This window comes from Dermochelys coriacea, chromosome 11 (genome assembly GCF_009764565.3).
Source record: "Dermochelys coriacea isolate rDerCor1 chromosome 11, rDerCor1.pri.v4, whole genome shotgun sequence".
Taxonomy (NCBI): domain Eukaryota; kingdom Metazoa; phylum Chordata; order Testudines; family Dermochelyidae; genus Dermochelys; species Dermochelys coriacea.
This window is the reverse complement of record NC_050078.2, coordinates 15,054,898-15,078,025: the sequence shown is the minus strand read 5'-3', so window position 1 is coordinate 15,078,025 and position 23,128 is coordinate 15,054,898. Positions and strand designations below refer to the sequence as shown.

At 38.2% G+C, this 23,128-nt stretch overlaps 1 protein-coding gene across 5 annotated transcripts in view; it reads right to left on the bottom strand.

Annotated features, from left to right (window-relative positions):
• Positions 1–385: 385 nt before the first annotated feature.
• CCDC93 (coiled-coil domain containing 93) overlaps positions 386–23,128 on the bottom strand; it is a 103,692-nt gene continuing 80,949 nt past the window's right edge. For 4 of the 5 annotated variants that reach the window (XM_043505013.1, XM_038420925.2, XM_043505011.1 and 1 more), the window contains 6 exons: positions 22,969–23,077; positions 20,938–21,020; positions 13,534–13,571; positions 11,873–11,957; positions 4,607–4,720; positions 386–1,622 (listed from right to left, as the gene is read on the bottom strand). In XM_043505013.1, coding sequence (XP_043360948.1) covers positions 1,569–1,622; positions 4,607–4,720; positions 11,873–11,957; positions 13,534–13,571; positions 20,938–21,020; positions 22,969–23,077 — 483 coding nt within the window. In that variant the 3' untranslated portion in view covers positions 386–1,568. The remainder of the gene's footprint in view (positions 1,623–4,606; positions 4,721–11,872; positions 11,958–13,533; positions 13,572–20,937; positions 21,021–22,968; positions 23,078–23,128) is intronic. The other variant, XM_043505014.1, reaches the window with a different exon arrangement.

The following is a 23,128-nucleotide window of genomic DNA, read 5'->3' as shown; positions in this document are numbered from 1 at the left end:
ACGAAAGCTTATGCTCTAATAAATTTGTTAGTCTCTAAGGTGCCACAAGTACTCCTTTTCTTTTTGTGAATACAGACTAACACGGCTGCTACTCTGAAAACTGATGATTATGAAAGGCAATCTATCCTGATATGGGCCTCTTTTACATATACTGTGGAGTTTTATTGTTTTTATAAATTTCACAGAGGGAAAAAAACTCAAAACAAAATACGAAGGTGGCAACTCAGGTGATTAATGTGCAGAAGTGGCACACTGGAATAATAGATACCCATCAGTGTGTGAGATATTAAGAACAAACATTTATACAAGTCAGTGAATGCTGTTATGCATTCTTTGTCAAAAATCTATTAAGGCTTCTAAAGAAGAGACACTTAAATACAACAGCTGCAGATCACTGGGTTCCAAACATTTTTATTTCACATTCACCTGCCATAGACAGTAATTTAATAGCACTGTATATTACTGAACACAATAAAGAACTTGCGTTTTGTTTTTTTGTTTTTTTTTTGTTTTTTTAGCAAAAGAGGATGTGTTGTACATTAGCAAGTCTAGTTCAAACAACTTGCTGTTTCGTACAAGTTGTCTGAACTATAAAATACTGTATACAGATGTTCTATAAAAATTCACAAGCGAGTTCAACACATTTTCTAAATTTTCAGGGCCAAATCCTTCTGATGTAAATTGGCAGAGCTTCCTTGACTGCAAAGGAGCTACACCAGTTTCCACCAGCAGAATATCTGGGGCTTAATCTTTCCAAATTGCAGCTGACAGAGAATTTGTGTTGACAGATGTATTTTTCAACCCAACCAGTGATACTTCAAGATCTTAGTGATTAAAATCTAATTTGTCTGGAACTAGTTATTTAATAGCAATCCCCCTCTACATAATGCTGAAGTTTCAAAGAAAGTGGTATACAATAGCTACACTTGCTGTAATAAAAATACAGAAGTCTATAATCTTACATTAGAGAACTATGCAAGTTAAGATTCCATTTGCTTAAGTCTTAACCACCAGGCTTCACATTTCTTTATTGTCTGAAATCTTATCTATGGCTAAAATGTAAAACTGAAGTAAAATCTGGCTTCTTAGCAGTTGAAAAAAAGTGAAAACCAATTTTCTGTTTCACCTTTGGCTGAATTTATCAAATCACTGCTTTTTTTTTTTTTTTTTTTAACTACACTCTCTCTTCATGGTGTCTGGATTTATTTTTTTCAAGTACATTACAAACTTACAATACATATATATTTTTTCCTGAAGTTAGAACTAGTGCAGTATTAAATTCAAAGTACAAAATAATCCTATCTTCCTCATTGTGAAAAACAAATAAATAAAATTAGACAACATTCCTAATTTACTGTACTGCATTAACTCTTTACTGTGTAATGGAGGTGATCAGGAATAAACAGCCACTGGACCAAGTAATGTAGAACAGAATACAGATTGAAAAATAAAGACTTACATAGCAATATACATGTATCTAGGCATTGCAGTTATCACTGTTACCACAGAAAGTATTCAATTTATGGACCGAACAATCAATTATTAAATTCACTGGCTAGAGGAATTCCTCAGGAAGAACTGGCTTTCAGCTTGGATAGCAGCATTTCATTCTTACGGCACTCCTGTTGATAAAAGTAAATAGATTTTTAAATGTTAACTATAATAGTTATGTTTCAGAGTAGCAGCCGTGTTAGTCTGTATTCGCAAAAAGAAAAGGAGTACTTGTGGCACCTTAGAGACTAACAAATTTATTAGAGCATAAGCTTTCGTGAGCTACAGCTCACTTCATCGGATGCATATAATAGTTATGGTACCCATATTCACATCATCAAGACTAAGTCTCCTACGTTGTGAGAGCTGACAAGGAGAAATGCAAAAGGAATCTCCATTTGTCTCTTTAGGGCAACTTTATGGCTCTTTTGATGACACAAAAAGGTGATAACATGAGCCCAAAGTAGGGTTATGAAGTGACAGTGACATCATCTAACTAGTGATTTAAGCCTTCTTACTTTAGTGACAAAAATGATTTTACTAGTTTTTGTGCCTACCTGCTCTTCAATCCAAGGCCACCCAGAGTGAGCTTGAGTTTTTTTGATTCATGAAATCAATGGAATTGTTAACTTGGTTCCAATGGCAGGATCATTATTACAGGTGATGATGCACAAGGCAGAAGGAATCTAGCTTTATGGTCAGTCCCAAATTGAGTTTACGGTGCTGATAGTTATGAAATCCATTGTTTTCCTTATAAACCAAATTAATTTGAAATGAAGGTCATTGATACCTGATCTGGAATCCTGCAGTGCCTTTTTGCACAGAGTCTATTTTCAGAGAACTACTACAGCAAGGTCAAGAATTAAGAACATGTTTTCTGTTCCCAGTAAGGTTACCATTATCTTCCAGGAGACAAAAACAGGACATGCGAGGGTGTGGAAATTCCTTCAGAAGATAACTGATAAGAAGGGATTTTTTCACTCTCCACAGAAACTTAATTGCTAGAGAGGATGGAAACTCCTACCATAGTCATAAAAGTTGCTAAGCAGCTTGTCAGTCTCCCAGAGATATGTGATGCAAGGCAGGGGGAAATAACCCAGCAAACCAGGACAGATTAGAGAAAGCAGCCTTTTCTAACATGCAAACCCCAAAGCTCTTTTGCACAGCAGTGCTATTTTGGCATTCACTCTCAAAGAGACAATAATTAACAGAAGCACTGGGAAGGCTAAATCAATGAAATATTAATAGTACTTCTGCAATGTTTAAATGACAAGACTCTGCATTTCCTCTATTATTTTACTAGAGAAAAAATACACACAGTGCAGACAGTGTCACACAATTTAAGAACTTCTACATAAATTGCAGTATCAATCTACAATCAACCTCTACAAAAACCTACTACTCTTCCCCTCTTTTCTTCAAAAGAGAGATTTTCATGCCACAAAAGGCTATATGTTAACAATATTCCTATTCTATCACTGTAACAACTGCCACCAGGAAACACGGACAAGACTAGTGCCCTTCATACAGAGAAAGCTCCTTGCACACATATTTATCACCTCCATACTGCACTAATTAGAGTCCCTTTTATGGGTTTCCAAAAAAGATTCCATTAGACAACTGCAGTCTATTCAAAAGCTTTGATATCAGTCCGTAATTAAAATTTCTTGTACTGTTACCTGAATGATTAAAGAATTGCTGAGTATTTGAAATACACTCCAGCCCATCCTCTGTATTATATATAATCCTTATCAACTATGAAAGAAATCCCCGAGTCCAAGAACATTTAGGAAGTCAGGATGCCCTATCTTTGTCAATATGAAACACTGAACATATCTGGTACAGATCATCATGGCATGTCCCACTGCCAAAATGTTATGTAAACTGAGAAATCATAAATTATGACATGCAAGAGAATGCAAATTTAAATGTTGAATTGCCTCACCTTCCATTTTCATAAATTACAATTTCCATGTTAATTCCATTATAGAGAAATCACATTCACTGGTCTACAGTAGCTTCCACACAAAGATCTCAAAGCACAACAGCTCAGTGGTCTAGCTAAATAGTATACCCATTTTACAGAAGGGTTAAGTGTTGGAGCAAACCTATACCTTAGGCCACTATCAGCGCTACATGGAAGACTCACTAATCTACTTCCTAAAACGTGTCATGCCTCCCAGCATCCATTCCTGGGTATCTGACAAGTCTTTCAAGCATATCATCCAGGATCAGCACCCAAAGAATTTACAATCAATACATAGGATGAGACAACAATCTACACATAGAATGATACAATAATAGATGGATAAAAGCAATATCTTTTTCTATGGATTAAGACAAGATAAATGGTGAAGCAATCCTCATTACCTAAAGGAACAGATGTTGTTACTGTATGTTAAACAAATCCTTAACTGAGCCACTATGACATGCACATGTCTAAAAAAAAAAGTAGACCATTAAAACTTAACTCTTCATGATGGGATTTTCAAAAAGTGTTGTCCTAATTCTGCATCTATTGAAGTCAATGGTAAAAACACCATTGACTTCAGTGGGAGCAGAGCAGGTCAACAAGTGCTTCTGAAAATCTCACTACCTCCAACCAGCGAGGAAGACCGCCTTTAACTTACAAGCAAATCAGGCCTGTTCTAATAATTAATTAAAATATTTTTAATTGGAAACCAATTTGCATCCCTGTACCAGGGTTCTTCTCAATGAGATTTTAATGAGCTGAATGATGAACTTTTCAAAAATCACAGTTTATAGGCAAAAGAAAGTTCTTTCGCTCCACCCTTACTACAAGAGTTCCAGTAATAAAGACCAGTTCTCTCCAATAATAGGAAGTGAATTGGAAAGATGACTGGGGGCTTCCTGAAAGCTTGGTTTGACTCAGAGGTAGATAAACTAAAGGAGGCTTGTGAAAGTTATCTGACGTGAAAGCATTTCTTGGCAAGCCAATGCATCTAGACATTTGCCTGTTAACAATCGGAAGATTTGTGATCCATCTGAAAGTGACCATTTTTGAGCAGGATGGCTTTTAAGATTATTCTTAAACCCACCAGTTGTTTTACTGGCTCAAATTCTCTCTACCCAATACAAACAAAAATGCTCTTACCTCTTTAAATTCTTTCACCGTTTTAAAGTAAAGCCTCTGTTTCTCTAGCAGTTCCAGGTATTCATCATTTAACTGGTCTCTTCGCATTTTGTTTTCTTGTTTCTTCTTTTCTATCTGTTTTTAATGTGCACAAAGAATGAAAGACCATGTACTATATAAGTACCAGAAACACCAAATACATTTCCAAGCAGACATTAGAGAAGATGCTTCACAAAAGACACATAATGGACTTGGCTGATTCCTTCAATGCAATAAATATTTAGAGCTAGATCTTGCAAAGACTTATTTTGAGTCAATGGAATTACAGTGCATATGTTGAGCATGCATAAGTCTTTGTGAGATCAGGACCTTATTTACGGAATAGCATTCAAATATGGCAGACAATTTATTGAAATTAAAATTACAGGTGAGAAGAGCACCCAAAATATTTGTACAACAAAAAGTTGTAGTAGTAGTGAAGGTTTGATTTGGCATCTAAGGTGGTTGCCTCCATCATCTATTAACTTTGGAAAATCATACACTAAGCTGGCAAATTTAACAGAAAAATTCAACTACTCTCAATCTAAGGGTCAGGAACAAAAAGTTTTAGATAAGTACTCTGACATTTTTAATGCAAGTATTTTATTACTTGATGCTTTCTGTCCCCAGCCAATGACTCCAGATGGTGTGTTGTAAGTAAAAAATGAACCCGCATTTAAAAATATAACATTCTTCATGTTCCAAATATAGCCTGTATATAGTATTTCTATCATGTCTGTTCCTGTGGGAGACACTGGGGCTGATTCTCCATTGCCTTATGTAGTCATATACTCCTGTTCAAAGGAGGCATGCAATGCTGTCATTCTGATTTGGTAGCAGTTTGCACAGAGGTAAAGGATCACACAAGATTACAGGCAGTGGAGAACTGGGCCTATAAATGGATAATATCCATTTAGAGAAATTCATCACAGAGGTATTTTCTATCGCTATAACGCATTAGCGTGAGCTGTTTGGGAAGCACCTGCAATTTGTTATTCCAAAACAAAGAACCAGGATGCTCCCTGAAGAGAGACCCTATCAAAGCATACTGTAAAGCAAATACACTGGTAGTTCATACTGAGAAGCTGCATTCTGAGTTCCCAGCACCTAAGGCAGAGTGAAGAAGATCAGTGCTAGTGGCTTCGCACTTGGTGTACATAAACAAAAGCAGATAGCTCTGCTGGGAGTACTACTGGATGGAGACAAAAAGCTCCTCCTGCCTTTAGCACAAGGAGCAGTCTGCTGCTTGTCTTCTGAAGTACATCTCTTAGCAAAGAGAAGGGCAAAGAACATTCAGTCAAGTGAAAAACCCTGCTGCACTGACTATGTCTATCCCTCTCCTGCTCAAATCCCTCATAACCGGTTTCCTTCCTCAATCTCGCCAGCAGATTTCCTTCCTCAATCTCTCCCCTCATCAAACTTTGAACATTTAATATAAAATAATTTTTTTAAATATTTCATTTATTAATGAAAACAAAAAGTTAAACTTCCATCATCCCTACTTTGCCCAATACCTCTCCTTGTGGCTGGTGATGTCAAATCTAAACTAGACTCTTCAGGACAGGGACTGTACCTGTAGGGTCTCATGACGATAACCCTAAGGCATTACATACAAGTGCTCATTAACAAATATGTACTAATGCATGGTCAGTATAGCAAGCACATTTTTGGTGAACAAAGAAATAACCAGTAAGATTTTCATTTACATTAAGGCTCCTTTAAAACTGCTCTAGCAGTGTAGAGACTCCTTAAAATAGGAATAAGATTATATTTATACCCATTTTAAGGCACCTGTATCTGATACTAGAATGGCTTTAGCATCAGCAAGAATCAGGCCCAACACATTTAAGTTAAGAAGTTTTTATTTCAAAGCTGGAGAAAATCTAAATTCAGACTCTTGGGAAAGACTGACTGTGGATCAAGTGGTGAAAAAGTTCAGAGGGCAGGAAATCTGCTGAAACTGGTTTGAGAGAGAGAGCGCACACACCCTTCCATGTGAAGAGAGGGTGAACACCCTTCCATGTGCAGCTAATTTGCCTGTTAAAAGGAGTAAGTCAAGAAGCTTCTGCTAGGTGAGGGATCAATATAAAAACCAAGAGGTGAAGAATATGAGTATTTCATACAGGTGTTTTGCCATCTCAGAACCTCTTTAGTCTGAAAGAATTCTTGTTCAAAGAGATGTTTGTTATCGACCTACTCATGGAGTCATGAGCCTAAGACCCAATGCTGCTCTTGAGAGCACACACTAACATCCTAAAGAAAAACACTGTTCTAAAGATATAATCCCCTTTGCAAAGGATGGATGAGAAGCACCTGTTGCTGCTAATTCTTTCACGTTTTTTAAAACAGGCAGAATAAGAAGTACCTGGCGAAAATGGTTTCTAGATTGCTAGCCCTACATGAATCCTTCTGATGAATGGGAGAAAGCATGCACAGGCATTTCTGATGGCTCTTAATTCCAGAAGGTTGATACAGCTTCCATGGGGGACCATTTACCCTGAACTCTATGGCTGTTTAGATGGGCTTCTCAGCTTATCAGAGAAGCATCTGTTATCAGTGCTAGTGGGGGTGGTGTGAATGGGATTCCTGCACAGACACTGGATGGTTCTTTCCACCATTCCAGGGAATGCTTGACTTGGAGGGTATCCACAATGGCTTGCTTAGCCTGTCCTTGTTTGGCATGTAAACAGATCTGAGCCATGTCTGTAGACATTTCATGTGTCATCAGGCGTGAGATGTCACAAATGTGCATGCTGCCATGTGCCCGAGAAGCTAAAGGCAATTTCTGGCTGATATTTGTGGGCTGTCCTGAACTCTCTCTATGATACTGGTCAGGGTCTTGAATCTGTACATCAGGAGGAACGCTCTCACTTGCACTGCATCACGTTCAACTCGAAACAATGTACTGGAGTTAAGGTCGATTTCTGGATATCGAGTTGTAGACCCAGTTGCACAAATATGCGCATAGTCCTTTGGGTGGCATGTCAGGCGTCTCTGAAGGAACAAACCTTGAGAAGGTGTTCTCCAGATATGGGTAAATAACGATACTTAATGTTCATAGACGTGCTGCTACTACGGAGAGAACTTTAGAAAATACTTTGGGTGCAGATGAGAAGCGGAATGGAAGTACTCTACACTGGTCGTGGTCCTACCCACAGGTATATTGGAGGAATCTTCTGTGGAATGGTAGGATTGAGATGTGGATGAATCCAGCAGGGGGTTGGACTAGATGACCTCCTGAGGTCCCTTCCAACCCTGATATTCTATGATGATTCTATGAAGGCATCCGGTAAGTCAAGGGCCAAGAACCATTCTCCCTGATCTAGGAATGGAATAATTGCTGCTAATGTTATCCTGAATCTTTGCGCCTGTTTAGTGCTCTTTGATCTAATATGGGTCTCCAACCTCCTTGTCTTTTGGGGATCAGGAAATATTTGGAAAAAAAAGCCTGTGCCTCTGAGGTGAGCAGGGACTGGTTCTGTCGCCCCTAGGCATAGCACGTGATTTATTTCCTGACATAACAGTCTCTCGTGAGAAAGGTCCCTGAAAAGGAACGGGGAGGGAGGGAGCTGAAGTGCATAAAGTAACCCTTGGAAATTATCTCCAAGACTCATTTGTCAGAAATGATGTCTTCCCAATTCCAGAGAAAGAGAACGAGGCGACCCCCGAAGAAATGTGGAAGGTCTGTGTGTTGCAGCCATTGTCATAAGGAGTGGCTGATTGGGGCCTTGACCAAGGCAACAAAACTGGTGTTTTGAGGTCCAGGGCTGAGATGTTGAAAACTGGGAGGCTGACTGTTTCTGTTTTTGCATCTTAAGTCTCTTTCATTGTGGCTCATAGTATCACTGTGGTGGGAGGAACTGGCGTGGTTGGGATCTGTGAGGTGGTTGTGAACTAATTTTTTTTTTCTGCCCCCAGTGTGTAGATTCCTAGAGAGCAGAGCATAGCTCTGGAATCCTTTAAAGTGTGAAGTGATGCATCAGTCTTCGGAGCCCCGGTACTGAACAGCGGGGACTCTGCTGTCTCCAGAATCATAAGGTCCCTAGAAAAGCGAAATTCCTGTGGTACTGTCATTGTGATCAGTACCATCAGGGGTTATCAGTACTGACAATCTTTTATGGGATGCATGGTCTGAAGAGAGTTGTTTTGAGGCGGTCAGTGCTGAGGACTTCTCTGTCAATACTAGTAAGGTCTCTGCTCTCGTCTTTGGCAGCAGTGCCACTGCTTCAGAGCCTGTGCCCTTCAGATCTTTAGGCACTGCAGCGGAACTTGTTTACTGAGGATCCCTGTGTCTTCTTAATACAGCGTTCTGCAGCTACTGGTGCCGAGATGACCAATCGTGCCAGGGATCTCCTCTGGCTGGTCAGGAGGTCAGTTTGAGGGTTTGCAGCCCTCTTTTTGGAGGCTTTGTGAGGGGAGTCAGAAGGTTTTTCTCAGCTCTCCCTCCCTCCCTGGAAGTTGAAGGCTCTGGGGTGATCTCTGCCATGGAGAGAATTCAGGACCAGAGTCGGACACTGGTTTAAAAGCACCCTCTATGAGGAGGAGTTTCAACTTTAACTCCTGGTTCCTTCGGGATTTAGCCTTCAATTGTTGGCCGAAGGTGCACTTTGGTGGGATGTGAGCCTCTCCAAGGCACCGGACACAGTGGGAGTGTCTGTCCATAACCGGTATTGCCTCCCTACAGGAGAGGCACAGTTTAAACCAGAAGAGCTGGGCAAAAAAAAAAAAAGCAGGGGGAGAACAGGGAGAAAGAACCATTTTGGAGGGGAAACTTAAAAGAGAAGCTCTAGAAATGCTACAAAAATAAATGGAAACTATAAGAAGCTACAAAACAAAACACTATCAATTATAATGAAAATGAGGTAAGCAAACTGGATTGCTATTCACTGCAACTCAGGCCAAGGGCGGTTGAGAAGGAACTAAGTGTGGTTCACCCACAAAATGCTAGTTAGCCGCGAGGCAGAGAGAGTGCACGTGCATGACAGATGGATACTGCTACCTAAAATCTTCAATCAAAGGTGCAGGGGCACAGATACACCTACAGTGGAGCACCCATAGAGACACTACTCGAAGAACCTGCAAATTCCCACACTGGCTTGGCAGGAGGGCATGGAGGAGTTGAAGGTGGAGAGACAGGCCTGCCAAGCCATCTCCAGGGGCAACGACCCTTTACCATGCCCAATATTTATCCCAATATGCCTACAGTGGCAGTGAGAAGACTGGCCATTGTTCTGTACCCACTGAACTACTCTTTGAACAATAAGCCATTTTTGACTCTTTCCCCAGATAATTTCAGTTCTCACAGACTCAAAGGCCAGAAAGGACTATTGTGATCCTCTAGTCTTCCCTCCTGCACATGGTTCCTTAATAGGCCCATAACCTCTGGCTGAGTTACTGAAGTCCTCAAATCATGATTTAAAGACTTCAAGTTACAGAGAATCCACCATTTACTCCAGTTTAAACCACACTCTCACAGAACCCTCCAAGTTTGTTTTTTTCCATTGGACATCTGACAGGTAGGAGGCAGCTATCATGGGGACCTAAGGAGAAAGAATGAGCTCTCTCAGGGCCTTATCCTACTCACAATGGCTTCAATGGCAACACTACCTGTCTTCAATGCAGCAGGACTGAGATCTTAGAGTCTTCTCTCACATAGTGGTTGCAGATGCTGTATTGTCGCCAACCAATGATAGTCATCGGACTCTACATCTTTTTTTCTAGATAAGTAAATGGCTGAACTTTTGTTTCTTAAGTGGAATCAAACAGGAGAGCAGTGGGGGTTTGCCTGGTCTTAAGAGGCCGGGATCAATTCATAATAGAGGAAGGAAGGAGTACAAGAGTTATCAAGGCTCCTCTTCCCTCACTCTCCCATAAAATCTTTGATTTTCTCAGCTGTCACCAATTAAACAATTTGTGGAGTAGCAGAGGGGGAGGAAGAACAACTTTGAACAATTGTCATTTTTGGAGTTTGCTGGGGTTGTTGCTGCAGTAATTAAGTGTCATTAAAAAGAGTTTGTCAGCCTTCCAGAAAAAATAGGAATAATTACTGCCAACTTTATGAGTAAAAAATATGCTGCTCTGAAATATTTCCCATAATCTCCATAAGTGCCTCAAAATCAAATGATCTCAATGGGCTTGCTAATGGAAAATCAAACAAAGCAAATAACCAACTTCACTACTGTTTATGCCATGCCGAATTTGTCCATTCTATTAAAAAACAACTGCCCAAACAATTCGAGACAATTCACTGCAAATTTTGAAGTACTGAAACACCTATCTCCTCCAGGACAGTGGCTAATAATAAATTCTCCATTTTTACAGAAGAGCTTCATGTTAAACTGAACTCCACTGTATCCATGTTCTCTATACATAGATTTCATCATAGGAAGTCCTTGTGTGGACATTTATCCCAACAACAAAGAAACAGCATGGAGAATCTCTCTCTCAATATGTGACATCTGGTCTAGCCTCTTCCCTGATACTAGGTCATGCTTGAGATTTCAAATTAAATAAAGAACAATTATAAAAATCTTATCACATATGATTCTTAGTTCTTAAGAATAGAGAATCTCAGTGGGTTCACCCACTAGGACTGGTTGACATGGTGTCATTAACTAGGCTAAAACTCACAAGTGTTATCACATTATTTGGGGGGAAATCAAGAACACTTTTTTTAGGTGAAAAGAATAAAGCAAAGATAAAAGTAAAATAAAAAAACAAAGATATCCAAATGGCAATAATTACATTATATTTACAAAGGAACAAGCAACTTCAAAATGTAATCGGGACCAGTACACAAGACTGCCTCTGGGTTCTTCAGTTTCAGCTTTGCTGCTGCCGCCACTGAAAAACAGCCTTAAAGGGACGGGAGAAATGTGCATGAGAGCAGTCCATTGAGGGCCAGACCCCACTGCCATGGACACCAAACGCCTAACTCCCAACTTCAGTGGCGTTGAATCAGGCTATCAGTCCCTATGACTGATCCACATTGTAACACCAAAATCTAACTTAAGTACTGTAACTTGTCTGGAGTGAGATAAGTGCTGGTATAAAGATGCAGTTCTGATCTACTCACTAAAAGTTTAGTTACAGGCTCTTATTTAAGGAAGAGTACAAAAAAAAATGATGAAACTTGTCAAGTGTTTAATTAGTTTGCATCTCATCACACCAATTTTTTTTTAAACCATCCAGGCTTGTCTGAAATAATTCCAAACTTCTGCTAAAGAAAACTAGAAGGAACAGTTTAACCTTCATTCGATTCTGTTTAATTCCTTCTACAATCTGCTCCATCTGCCGCAGAAACTGCTCACGAGCACCAGAAGAGGCCATTGCTCTGGAAGAAAAATGGATACTGACTGAGAGGGGAGGGAGTTGGACAAAACAAGAATTTCTCCTACAATTTTTATTTATCCTGCATGTAGAACTTTCAAAATAGACCTAAGCAACATGAATATGTGGGCTTAAAACTACAGTTTTCTGCAAAGTGTAACGGGATAAAAAGTAGATTCAGACAATCCAAGATAAAAGATAAAGGGCCTGATCATCAGCCAGTGTAAACTCTCATCGGTCCACTGGCATATATCACCAACTGTATTAGATCACCCAGTTCATCCCCCTGTCTTGTGCAGGATTGTTCCCTTTGCTAGTGTTTTGTGCAGTGATAATAGCTATCGATGGACCAAAAGTATGGTTTCAAAGTAAGTGTTTAAAAAGCTTATGTGAAAAACAGGAATGGATTAGAGGACTGGCATGTCAGTAAGATCTGTAAGCACAGTTATAATTTACATTTTTGATTTAATAATTATTTTGGTGTAAAGTACAACAAATGTTATTCTATTCCATGCTTAACTATAAAACTGTGGTAATTTTAGATAACCATTTTACCGTTAAAAATAACTGCCCAAGTGAACCGTCAAGAGTATAACTTCCCATTGACTAGAGAGTACTACAATGGAGATCTCACCACTGAACAAAGCAGATCTCTGTACTCTACTTTAGTGGAATGTATCCAATATATTCAATTTGTTTGTTACAATTAACAAGTTAAAAATGTTTGTTATAATTAGAGGTGGTTGCATGTCGTGGCAAGAAAATGGTCAGAGTCGACAAGGCTTTATCAGGATAACAAAAGCAAAGGGTTCAAATTCAGAGGAAAATTTAAAAAGTCATGATTGCATTATGATGATCAAAATATGTCATGCACTAAAATATCAAGCTATTATTCAGCTACTGAACAACAGAATAATAGTTCAGAACTATTTAACACCCTAGTTTCTCTCCCATTCTTCACTTTACTGGACAAAGATGGAAGTACAATTGTAAAAATTCATGTTGGAGTATTGCTCAACAGGCTGAAGGGTGAAACCCTGGCCACACTGAAGTCAATGGCCAAGATTTCACTATGAGACTTCTGTTATCCAACCATCACTTTTTAAACAGAGGTTTGTCATAGAAACTCTAAGCTATGACAAACATATGCCTAAGTTATAGTTAAGAAACGTGTGAAGTCTGTAATTATTTTCATATGACACAGCCCAACTTGACAAATATGTCAAACAAGGTTTTTAAAAGTGCCGGTAAGTTAGAAATATGAAAAAAGTGTTACCTGAGCAATTTTAGCATAATTTAACACAATACAGTACCAAGAGCAAAGTATTAAGATATACATTCCATATGTGTTCTTAAGTAATTATATTACTTCATTTGTGCCAAGGTATAGCATGTGGCTATCAAAAATTACAAAATATACTGGATCTTACTCAGAACTGGCCATTAAAATTTCTAAAGGTATAAAGTTTAAATAAGAATCAAAGTTTTGCAAGCATTTTTGAACAATTTCCATCCCGATTTTGCCAACCAACTATAGATGTATGAGTAGATACCAAGAGCTAATGATTCAAGTTACTTACTGCTGGAAATTATCATGAATTGAGTTCAGCAAGTTAACCTGGTGAAGACAAAACACACAGCTGAAAATGTACATCTTCCTCTCCAACAGCAACATAGATTTTCAGTTACTTTAAAATGTGATTCAGCTTCGAAAAAAGTCAACTGTATAAAAATGCCATCTTGTTTTGCTGAGCATTATATGAGGCTGTATGTATCTGCATGTACTGAGAGAGTTACAATCAGCTTACATTAGTGACAAAAACAGTTTTACTGATTTTCACTCCTGTTAACTAGTGCAGGGTTAAGAACCTGTTATTTAGAGAAATCTGCACTGGTGGAGAAGCTGCACCAATGTAAAGCAGGGCTTAAATCATAAATGCAGCACATCTATGTTATAAGTTAACTATATCAATACAACTACACCAGCGAAAAGTCTGCTATATAGGCAGACTTCCCAAGCCAAACCACTTGAGGGTTGTACAAATGTCAAGGAGGGCTGAATGTATAACACAATTAAGGTGAACAGGTGTAGTAAGGGGCACCATGTGGCCTGCAGAACTTATATCACTGAAAATAATAGGATACATGAAAGGACCCTGTTTAACTCATGGAGGCCAAACTGTGTTTGCAGGCCTTGAAGTGGAACAAACATCTTTAGTAGTAAACTAGGCACATTTGACAGGTAAACCATTATATATATATGGGATTCCACAATGCAGTTTTCAGAGCAGACTCACACTTTTTCAAAGAGCCTGAATGAAAAAACTGCATTCAAAAGATCTGTTAAAGAATGTGTTTCCTTGTAGAAAAAACTTCACGTAGACATGCAAACCAGACAACTGATTGGCACAAATGACACTTTAAACACATTAACTTTCAATCAGAGTTAGGCACCCGTGATTTGTGCTTTTGAAAACTTCCTCCATAGTTACTTGTTTTATTAATACACATTTAAAGGCCCTTTGCAAGCTTGTACCTAACAATATATGGAACAACTCTTCCATAAAAAATGCTAATTGAGACTTGCTTGGGAATATTATTCTCTCCAACACATTTACAGAAAAAGAAAGTCAGAGGAATGGTTGATGGGATTCTTTATCATAACTTTGAATAGTTCCTATTAGTCTCCAGTGGACAAGTAGTGAGGTTTTCCAAGGTACGATTCTGCCTTTTGATGAGGAATATTTGAAAATGTGCCATCTGTACTGTGAGAATCCAATTCTGCAAATACTGTCCTTAGTGCTTACTAATGTGCATATATTCCCAATGGCACAGCAATAAGCACACTGCATGTTAGAGTTTGCCGAATCAGGCCCCAACCCTAATGGATTTAAATCAATGATTTCAAAGAGTATTATTAGCGTGCAGAAATCCTGTTCTTACTACTTAGAGGTTAATACTACCACCTAGAAGTCAGAATTATTATTTTTTTTTTAAAACAAAACTTTTGTTTTGACGAATGGATGTTTTCTGACCAAAAAACCCAACAAAAACCCACAACAACTTTCTGCAAGAATATGCCAGTTTCAACAAAACTTTTGGGGGAAAGGTTTCTCACGTTCAGGATAAAATTACTGGTCAAAACCCAGACCAAGAGACCACCCTAAAATGGCAAATAGCCTGGTGGTTAGGGCACTCACCCGGGACGTGGGAGATGCTGGTTCAAATCACTGATCTGAATCAAGCAGAGCAAGGACTTGAATCTGAATCTCCCACATGAATGCCTTAATAACCAGGCTATTGACAGAGAAAAGGAGTACTTGTGGCACCTTATAGACTAGAGACCAACAAATTTATTTGAGCGTAAGCTTTCGTGAGCTACAGCTCACGAAAGCTTACGCTCAAATAAATTTGTTGGTCTCTAAGGTGCCACAAGTACTCCTTTTCTTTTTGCGAATACAGACTAACATGGCTGCTACTCTGAAACCTGTCATTATTGAGAGAGAGAGAGAGAGAGAGAGAGAGATCCTGTGTGTCTCATTTTTTTTTGTTGAAAAACTTCAAAATGTCTCATTTTTGTCCCAATGTAGAACATGAGGAAAAAAAAAAAGCCATTTCCCACCCCATTCTACTTCATTTTAATTGTGTAAATTTCCTCCCTCTGATACAACAACTAAAATAGTATATTCTATCCAACTTTGGAGAAAAAGATAAAAAGTTCATCTCTGCTAACTTCTGTCAATACTAACAAACTAGGCCATCCTTAAGGATGGGCCATGTTGTTACATAACTTACATTAATATATCCTGCAAAATATCTAGCAAATGAAAAAGCAGTATTTCATGACCATGACAGAGAACTATCGGGTTACATTTCATATCTACGAAGTCAGTGGGAAAAATGTAACAATTTGAAAGTGGGTTCCCAACAGTCACAGCATTTTAAAAATTAATACTATGCAAATTTTGTAAAAATCAACTGAATGAGCATAGATACCTTTGATGTCACAATTCCACCCCTAGGAGTGAGTGATTCCGTTAGTATTTTGAAATCACTCTATACACAGAATAAAACAAAAAACCTTGAAGTATTTTTTGTAAGAAGAAATACCTTCCAAAGAATCTTAAGAAAACCAAGACCCAAAATGGTAAAGGGACATTTGGTTTATACGATATTAATACAAAATATTTGTTCATTGAAGCCTTTTTTCTAAAGTAAAAACAAGAAAACAAACTATATTGAAAAGGAGTACTTGTGGCACCTTAGAGACTAAAATTTATTAGAGCATAAGCTTTCGTGAGCTACAGCTCACTTCATCGGATGCATTCAGTGGAAAATACAGTGGGGAGATTTATATACACACACAGAGAACATGAAACAATGGGTGTTACCATACACACTGTAAGGAGAGTGATCACTTAAGATGAGCTATTACTGGCAGGAAAGGGGGGAGGGAGGAGGAAAGCCTTTTGTGGTGATAATCAAAGTGGGCCATTTCCAGCAGTTAAGAATGTCTGAGGGACAGTGGGGGGGGGAGGGGAGAGAAATACCATGGGGAAATAGTTTTACTTTGTGTAATGACCCATCCACTCCCAGTCTCTATTCAAGCCTAAGTTAATTGTATCCAGTTTGCAAATTAATTCCATTCAGCAGTCTCTCCTTAGAGTCTGTTTTTGAAGTTTTTTTGTTGAAGAATAGCCACTCTCAGGTCTGTAATCGAGTGACCGGAGAGATTGAAGTATTCTGACTTATTTTTGAATGTTGTAATTCTTGACGTCCGATTTGTGTCCATTCATTCTTTTACGTAGAGACTGTCCAGTTTGACCAATGTACATGGCAGAGGGGCACTGCAGGCATATGATGGCATATATCACATTGGTAGATGCACAGGTGAACGAGCCTCTGATAGTGTGGCTGATGTGATTAGGCCCTATGATGATGTCCCCTGAATAGATAATATAACATTCAAAAACCAGTCGGAGAACACTTAATTACAATTAACTTAGGCTTGAATAGAGACTGGGAGTGGATGGCTCATTACACAAACTAAAACTATTTCTCTATGTTATTTCTCCCCCCCCCCACCCCCCACTGTCCCTCAGATGTTCTTGTTAACTGCTGGAAATGGCCCACCTTGATTATCACCACAAAAGGTTTTCCTCCTTCTCCTTCCCCTCTCCCCCCTTCCTGCTGGCAATAGCTCATCTTAAGTGATCATTCTCCTTACAGTGTGCATGATAAAACCCATTGTTTCATGTTCTCTGTGTGTATTTATATAAACCTCCTCACTGTATTTTCCACTGAATGCATCCGATGAAGTGAGCTGTAGTTCACGAAAGCTTATGCTCTAATAAATTTGTTAGTCTCTAAGGTGCCACAAGTACTCCCTTTCTTTTTGTGAATACAGACCAACGTGGCTGCTACTCTGAAACCATATTGTACATTCTTGACATCAAACACCTCTCAGACATCTCTTGAGATTAGCATAATCCACTGGAAACTCTTGATGTATGTTATGGCTGTCTTTTAAAATTGCATTCATATAGTATACAGTTAGGGTAAAAGTAAAACTCTTCTTCTTAAGTTTGTACTTAAGTATTGAGTTACTTTGGGTAAAAAGTACACCAGGTTTCATTTCAATATTTTTACAAAAGAAAAGAGACTATTAGTCTTGATATACGTTATTTAACAATCAAGCACTTCTGATCTAAAATCTGTCACCTGTCTTTAGTAGGTTCATTTCTATTTCAGAAGCAATCAGTGAAAAGGGATTAGTTTGTACGCCTGTACCCTCAATAAATGTTACAAAAATCTGCAGTAAAGTCTAATCCACAGAAGACATTAAAGCAATATCATGCGTTTTATAGCTGCTACTTAATGTACCATGCTAAATAAAGAATATGTGATCCACAAATTGTCTGTTCATTTAGAATAGTGTACAACACAATAATCATTCAGGTAAATAAAATGGATATAATGCAAACAGATAAAACAAGGCATTTGGTAATAACTTTCTAGAATTTATTAGATAAATATTTATAGCCCAGCATTAACGGTGTAGTACTTTTACCCCCTCTCTCAACCCAGATTAATTCTCTAACAGATGGCACTAGTCTCATAATTCTCGTATCATGGGATCTATGGGTTCAGATGTTTTGCCGATCTAGTCCACATGTAACATATAAACAGAGATTTAAATTATAAACATGAATATATACAGCTGACTTAATTCTTTGTCTAGTAAAATTCAGCATCAGATCTCACCAGGAGATAATTTTTAAAAGCTTTTGAGAAAGACAAAACCGTAATGACAATTTTATCAGACCAAGAGATAAACTACATCTATGGTGCTGTGATAATTTTGTCTTGCTGATCTTATATAAATGACACGTTGACTACATTTGAGAAAAATATTCAATGATAAATGCACTGTAGGTATCTTAGGAATGTCATTTTATGGAGATCATATCAATCATCAATACAGGTAAGTTAGAAAACAGTAGGATGTCCTATTTTATGATCATTGGCCTAATTAAAAAAAATACATTCTCAGCTGTATTGCTTGATTCAGCACAGTATTTAGGCATACTTCCTTATGTGCTTTGCTGAACTGTAACTTCACAGAAGTTATCCGAATGTCAGAATCTAAGCTACAACATTTGCATTACAATAGAACACTCTCCATAGTGCCAAGGGCATATCTCAGTACTGCAACTACCTCTTAAACAAAGGTAAATGTGTAGAGTCTTAATTCATCTAATTCATTATAGCAACATCAGAAGGTTGTTTTGGTGGCTTTTCCCACACTGACAGAAACAAAGAACTTCAGTAAATCTATATAAAGCTCAGTCTTGCAGGGTTGCCAGTTCAAGGAAGTGTTGATAATGCTGAATGAACTTTGCATATAGCAAAATCCTGGCCCTACTGAAGTCAATGAGTTTTGCTATTGACTTTAACAGATGATTTCACTTCTGAACTTTGGATGCTTATTAGAAACCAAATTTCCAAACCTTTAGATGCTTGTCCATCACTAACTGATAACTCATTCTTTCCTACTGAGTTTCAGAGCAGCAGCTGTGTTAGTCTGTATTCGCAAAAAGAAAAAGGAGTACTTGTGGCACCTTAGAGATTAACAAATTTATTTGAGCATAAGCTTTCGTGAGCTACAGCTCACTTCATCGGATGCATCCGATGAATAAATTTACCAAATAAACCAAAATGAATTTGTTAGTCTCTAAGGTGCCACAAATACTCCTTTTCTTTTTCCTACTGAGTAACTTTCCAGGGCTGTCATGGGCAGGTCTTAGGTCACTATAGACTAACTAAGGGAACTGTGAAAGGACAAAACAGGTCTTGCATTTTGGAACATGTTACCGGCATAGTATACACACACACACACACACACACACACACACACACATATATATTTTGAGTTCTTGACTTTTTAATCTGTTTTTTCAGATGATTTCCATGGCAAGGACTGTCAGAATCAACTGTTTCCTCAAAGAGAAATTGAATTCCCGATTCTCTCAGCTGATTCAAATACTCATATCTAGTATATTTGTCAGAATCTACTGTTCAGGAAAAAGATGATGGATTTTTATATTGCTGCTGTCTATGCTACCCCTCCTCTTAGAGGACAGAGACTGTGCTTACTTAATTGTACTGTAAAGGTACCATCTATTACACAAAACAGGTAGTGGCTACCTTCGTAAAGGTGTTCTGTTCTTGTTTCATTAAAATGCAATGAGAAGCATGCAATGTCAGACTTTTACCAGCTAATGCCAATCTTGTTGAGCTATCATTTATTTTACTGAAGAAAGAAATGTATATTTTCATCTCATCATAACATCATTAGAACTGTTTACAAAAATCCATGTGGACAACTGTTAAAACAATCTTTACTGATTAAGATGTTTTATTTACTGATGTAGGATTCATGACATTTAAGTAACCGAAGATGCTTCAAAGTAACCAGTAAAGCATTTCTGATGTTTTACAAACTTTGAAATGCCAATAAATCCTTTATTATGAAAAAACAATCATGTGGAGCCAGGATCTTTATCAGAAATGTATCTGCTGCTCCTGCTTATTCCTCCAGTCCTCACTGAAGTCTAGTTTACCTGTAACATCATGGAAGAGTTAAATTCATTGTTGGCGTAAGTCCACTGACTTCAATTGTGTGTTACCCCAGAGAGGAAATTGGGTCTAATTTCTGGATGGGGGAAGGAGGAGGAATAGGGAGTAGAAGCAGAAGAACTCTTTAATGAAGAGCGTGTTCTCATGATAAGTAAGGGCTTGGTCGTGCCCCCTTGAAGTCAAGGAAGGTTGTCACTGAATTCAAGGGGAACAAAATCAGACCCTAAGAACCTGACCTGCTGCCATTGATGTCAATTTACTTTGATAACTGAAGTCACTGGCTGTAGCATTGGTCCCTAAACTAATGCAGACACTGGATCACTAACCCTCAGGTTAATTTTAGGTTTCGGAGTAGCAGCTGTGTTAGTCTGTATTCGCAAAAAGAAAAGGAGTACTTGTGGCACCTTAGAGACTAACATTTATTTGAGCATAAGCTTTCGTGAGCTACAGCTCAACTTCATCGGATGCAGGTTAATCTGATTTTGTGAAGCCAAAATTTAAGTGGTGTGTGTCAGTATCCTAGTTTTATTTACCTTTTGAGCCTAAATTGAGTAATTCCGGTATCTATTTCTGGTATTGGCCTTTCTGTTAAAAATACACACACATATACACAAAATACACAAGCAGAAATTTTCCTAAACAGAATTAAACCAAACAAACCAAAGATTTCCACAAACATTCTGTAAACAGAGTTTTAGACCCAAGTCAATTTCTTCTCAGTGCTGACCTTTTGTGATAATTACCTGTACCTTGCATAGACAAGACTTAATCCAGTGCCTTTTACACAAACTCAGCAGTATCCTATTCTCCTATCATGGGCTAAACATTGAAAAACATGTTCTTACCTCTTTTTCCAAATATACCTTCTTATCATCCAATGTATTATAGAGGGTAAAGAACTGCTTGGTTTCTTTGTGAGTTGCTGACACTGAAAACAAAAGAAAGAGAGCAAGGAAAGACCATATGGGGCACTGCTCCTCCCAATATGTTTAGGGGAATTTATTATTGTTTACATAACCTAGTATTAATAAAAATGTTTTCATGAAATTATTTTTAAATCTTCAGTGAAAAACAGTCTTTCTGCATTTCAGTATTCCCATGCAGAGCTGACAACACAAAGACTGTTGTATCATGTGGTTTCATGAGAATCAGAGTGGAGAACTGAATAGTCTTTTTTATAATCTTCTCAAAAAAGGGTTGGGAGGAGTTGGAATTAATGCCAGCGCTGAAGGGGAACAGCATTCAGTCTGATTAGCTGTTCTAAGAAGACAAAGAGCTTGTCCACATGGGGAAGTTAATATGCAGTAAGTTAGGATGTGAATTTAAGATACACTACCTACTCCACACTAATTCCCTGTATGAACGCTTACTATGCATGAAGAGAACCCTCTGACCATTTAGTTTAATGCACTTCTAAAGTGCACTTCACAGCTTAATTCCCCGAAGATTCCATCCACAATGATCATGCTCCAGCCCAGATTTGAACATATTGTGTACAATAGAATTATATGCATTCTGAAAATTCAGGTTTTGGGGGTCCCAAATTGTGCACTCAAAATTAGTGGATACTTCTGACCTTAATCTCTCTGTGCCTCTGTACCCATTTGGAAAATGGGGATACCACCTTCTCATTTCACAGAGGTGTTGTGAAAATAAATTCATGAATACTTGTCAAGCTCTCAGATACCACAAGGATAAGCACTACAGAAAATCCCATAAGGAAATTAAAAGTCTGTCTATAGAGCAAAATTTGAATAGTGTGCAGCAAATAGGTCCTGGGGACATACATTGAACAATGACGAGAAAACAAAATATTGAATAGTTGCTAACTAAATGAGCATTGTCCATTCTGTGCACTGAAGGAGGCTGAGATGCTGTGCAAAAAAAAGTATGCACTCATGTAATTAAAGACTATTACAATGCATATGCACAAGGGAAAATTAAAATTGCACTAGCAACCTTAATTCTGGCATTTCCTAACTTCTGAGTTCTTGACAAAGCAACCTTAATGTTCTTTTAAAACAGTTTGTGTGTATGTGTAACATTATATACTCTGTGTATACGTCTGATTATGCACTGTTCACATCTGTACATACAACACACACCCCCACACCCACCATATAGTATATACATACCAACAGATGCATAGTATGCATTCCTCCTTTCCTGACACCATGATTACAGGACCAAATTTAGAAGCATATATGCAGAATGGTCAATTTGCATGCACAACTTCATTATCTGGGTGCACACACACTTCTAAAATTTGGGCCATAATACCTGAATTAAAGATTGGTAGGGAAGACATTTAGAGACAAAGCTTACATTCTTCTTCTGCCTAGATATCACAGCACATTTGTAAAACCTGACAATTTTCTGTTTTAACTCCTCTAACCTGTAGCAATAAAAGGGGACATGAAGTGTTTAAGAGAGCCAGCCTTATCTTATCTTGATATCTTGACATTGTTTGGGTCAGAACCACATACTTATAAAGAAACACACACACGTACGTCATACAAAAAATGGTAAACCAACATTAACTGTGATTAATAAAACATGAGTCAGATGTAGAGACTTTCCCTGTAAACGGTGGATTAAGGGCTTTCTAAACACTAATCATTGATCCAAGAGACTGAACCTACTGCAAACAAAAGAAAATTACTCCAGAGATCTTGTGCATCAAGTTTCAGCCTCCAGGGAATTTTTATAGCCATTTTGTAAAATCTTGAAAAGAGGGGTATACAATGTGAATGTCCAATGACCCTTAAATAGAGCAGAATTAGCAGGTGCTGTTGTCATGCACCATAAGCCTATAATGTGATTACGCTCCTTCCACTGGTTACCTCCAGGAGTACATTTCTCTTTGATATACGTACCCTGACCATAAAGTTCGATAAATCTCTTCTGATACTGAGTTAACTCCGCTCTGCTGGGTACCTCATCAATCTTGCGTTGTAAAATAGCTATCTCTCTATTTCTTCGGGCCTGAGAGAAAGGAAGGGAGAAAAAAGGGCCCAGCTCTCATTTTAAATGGAT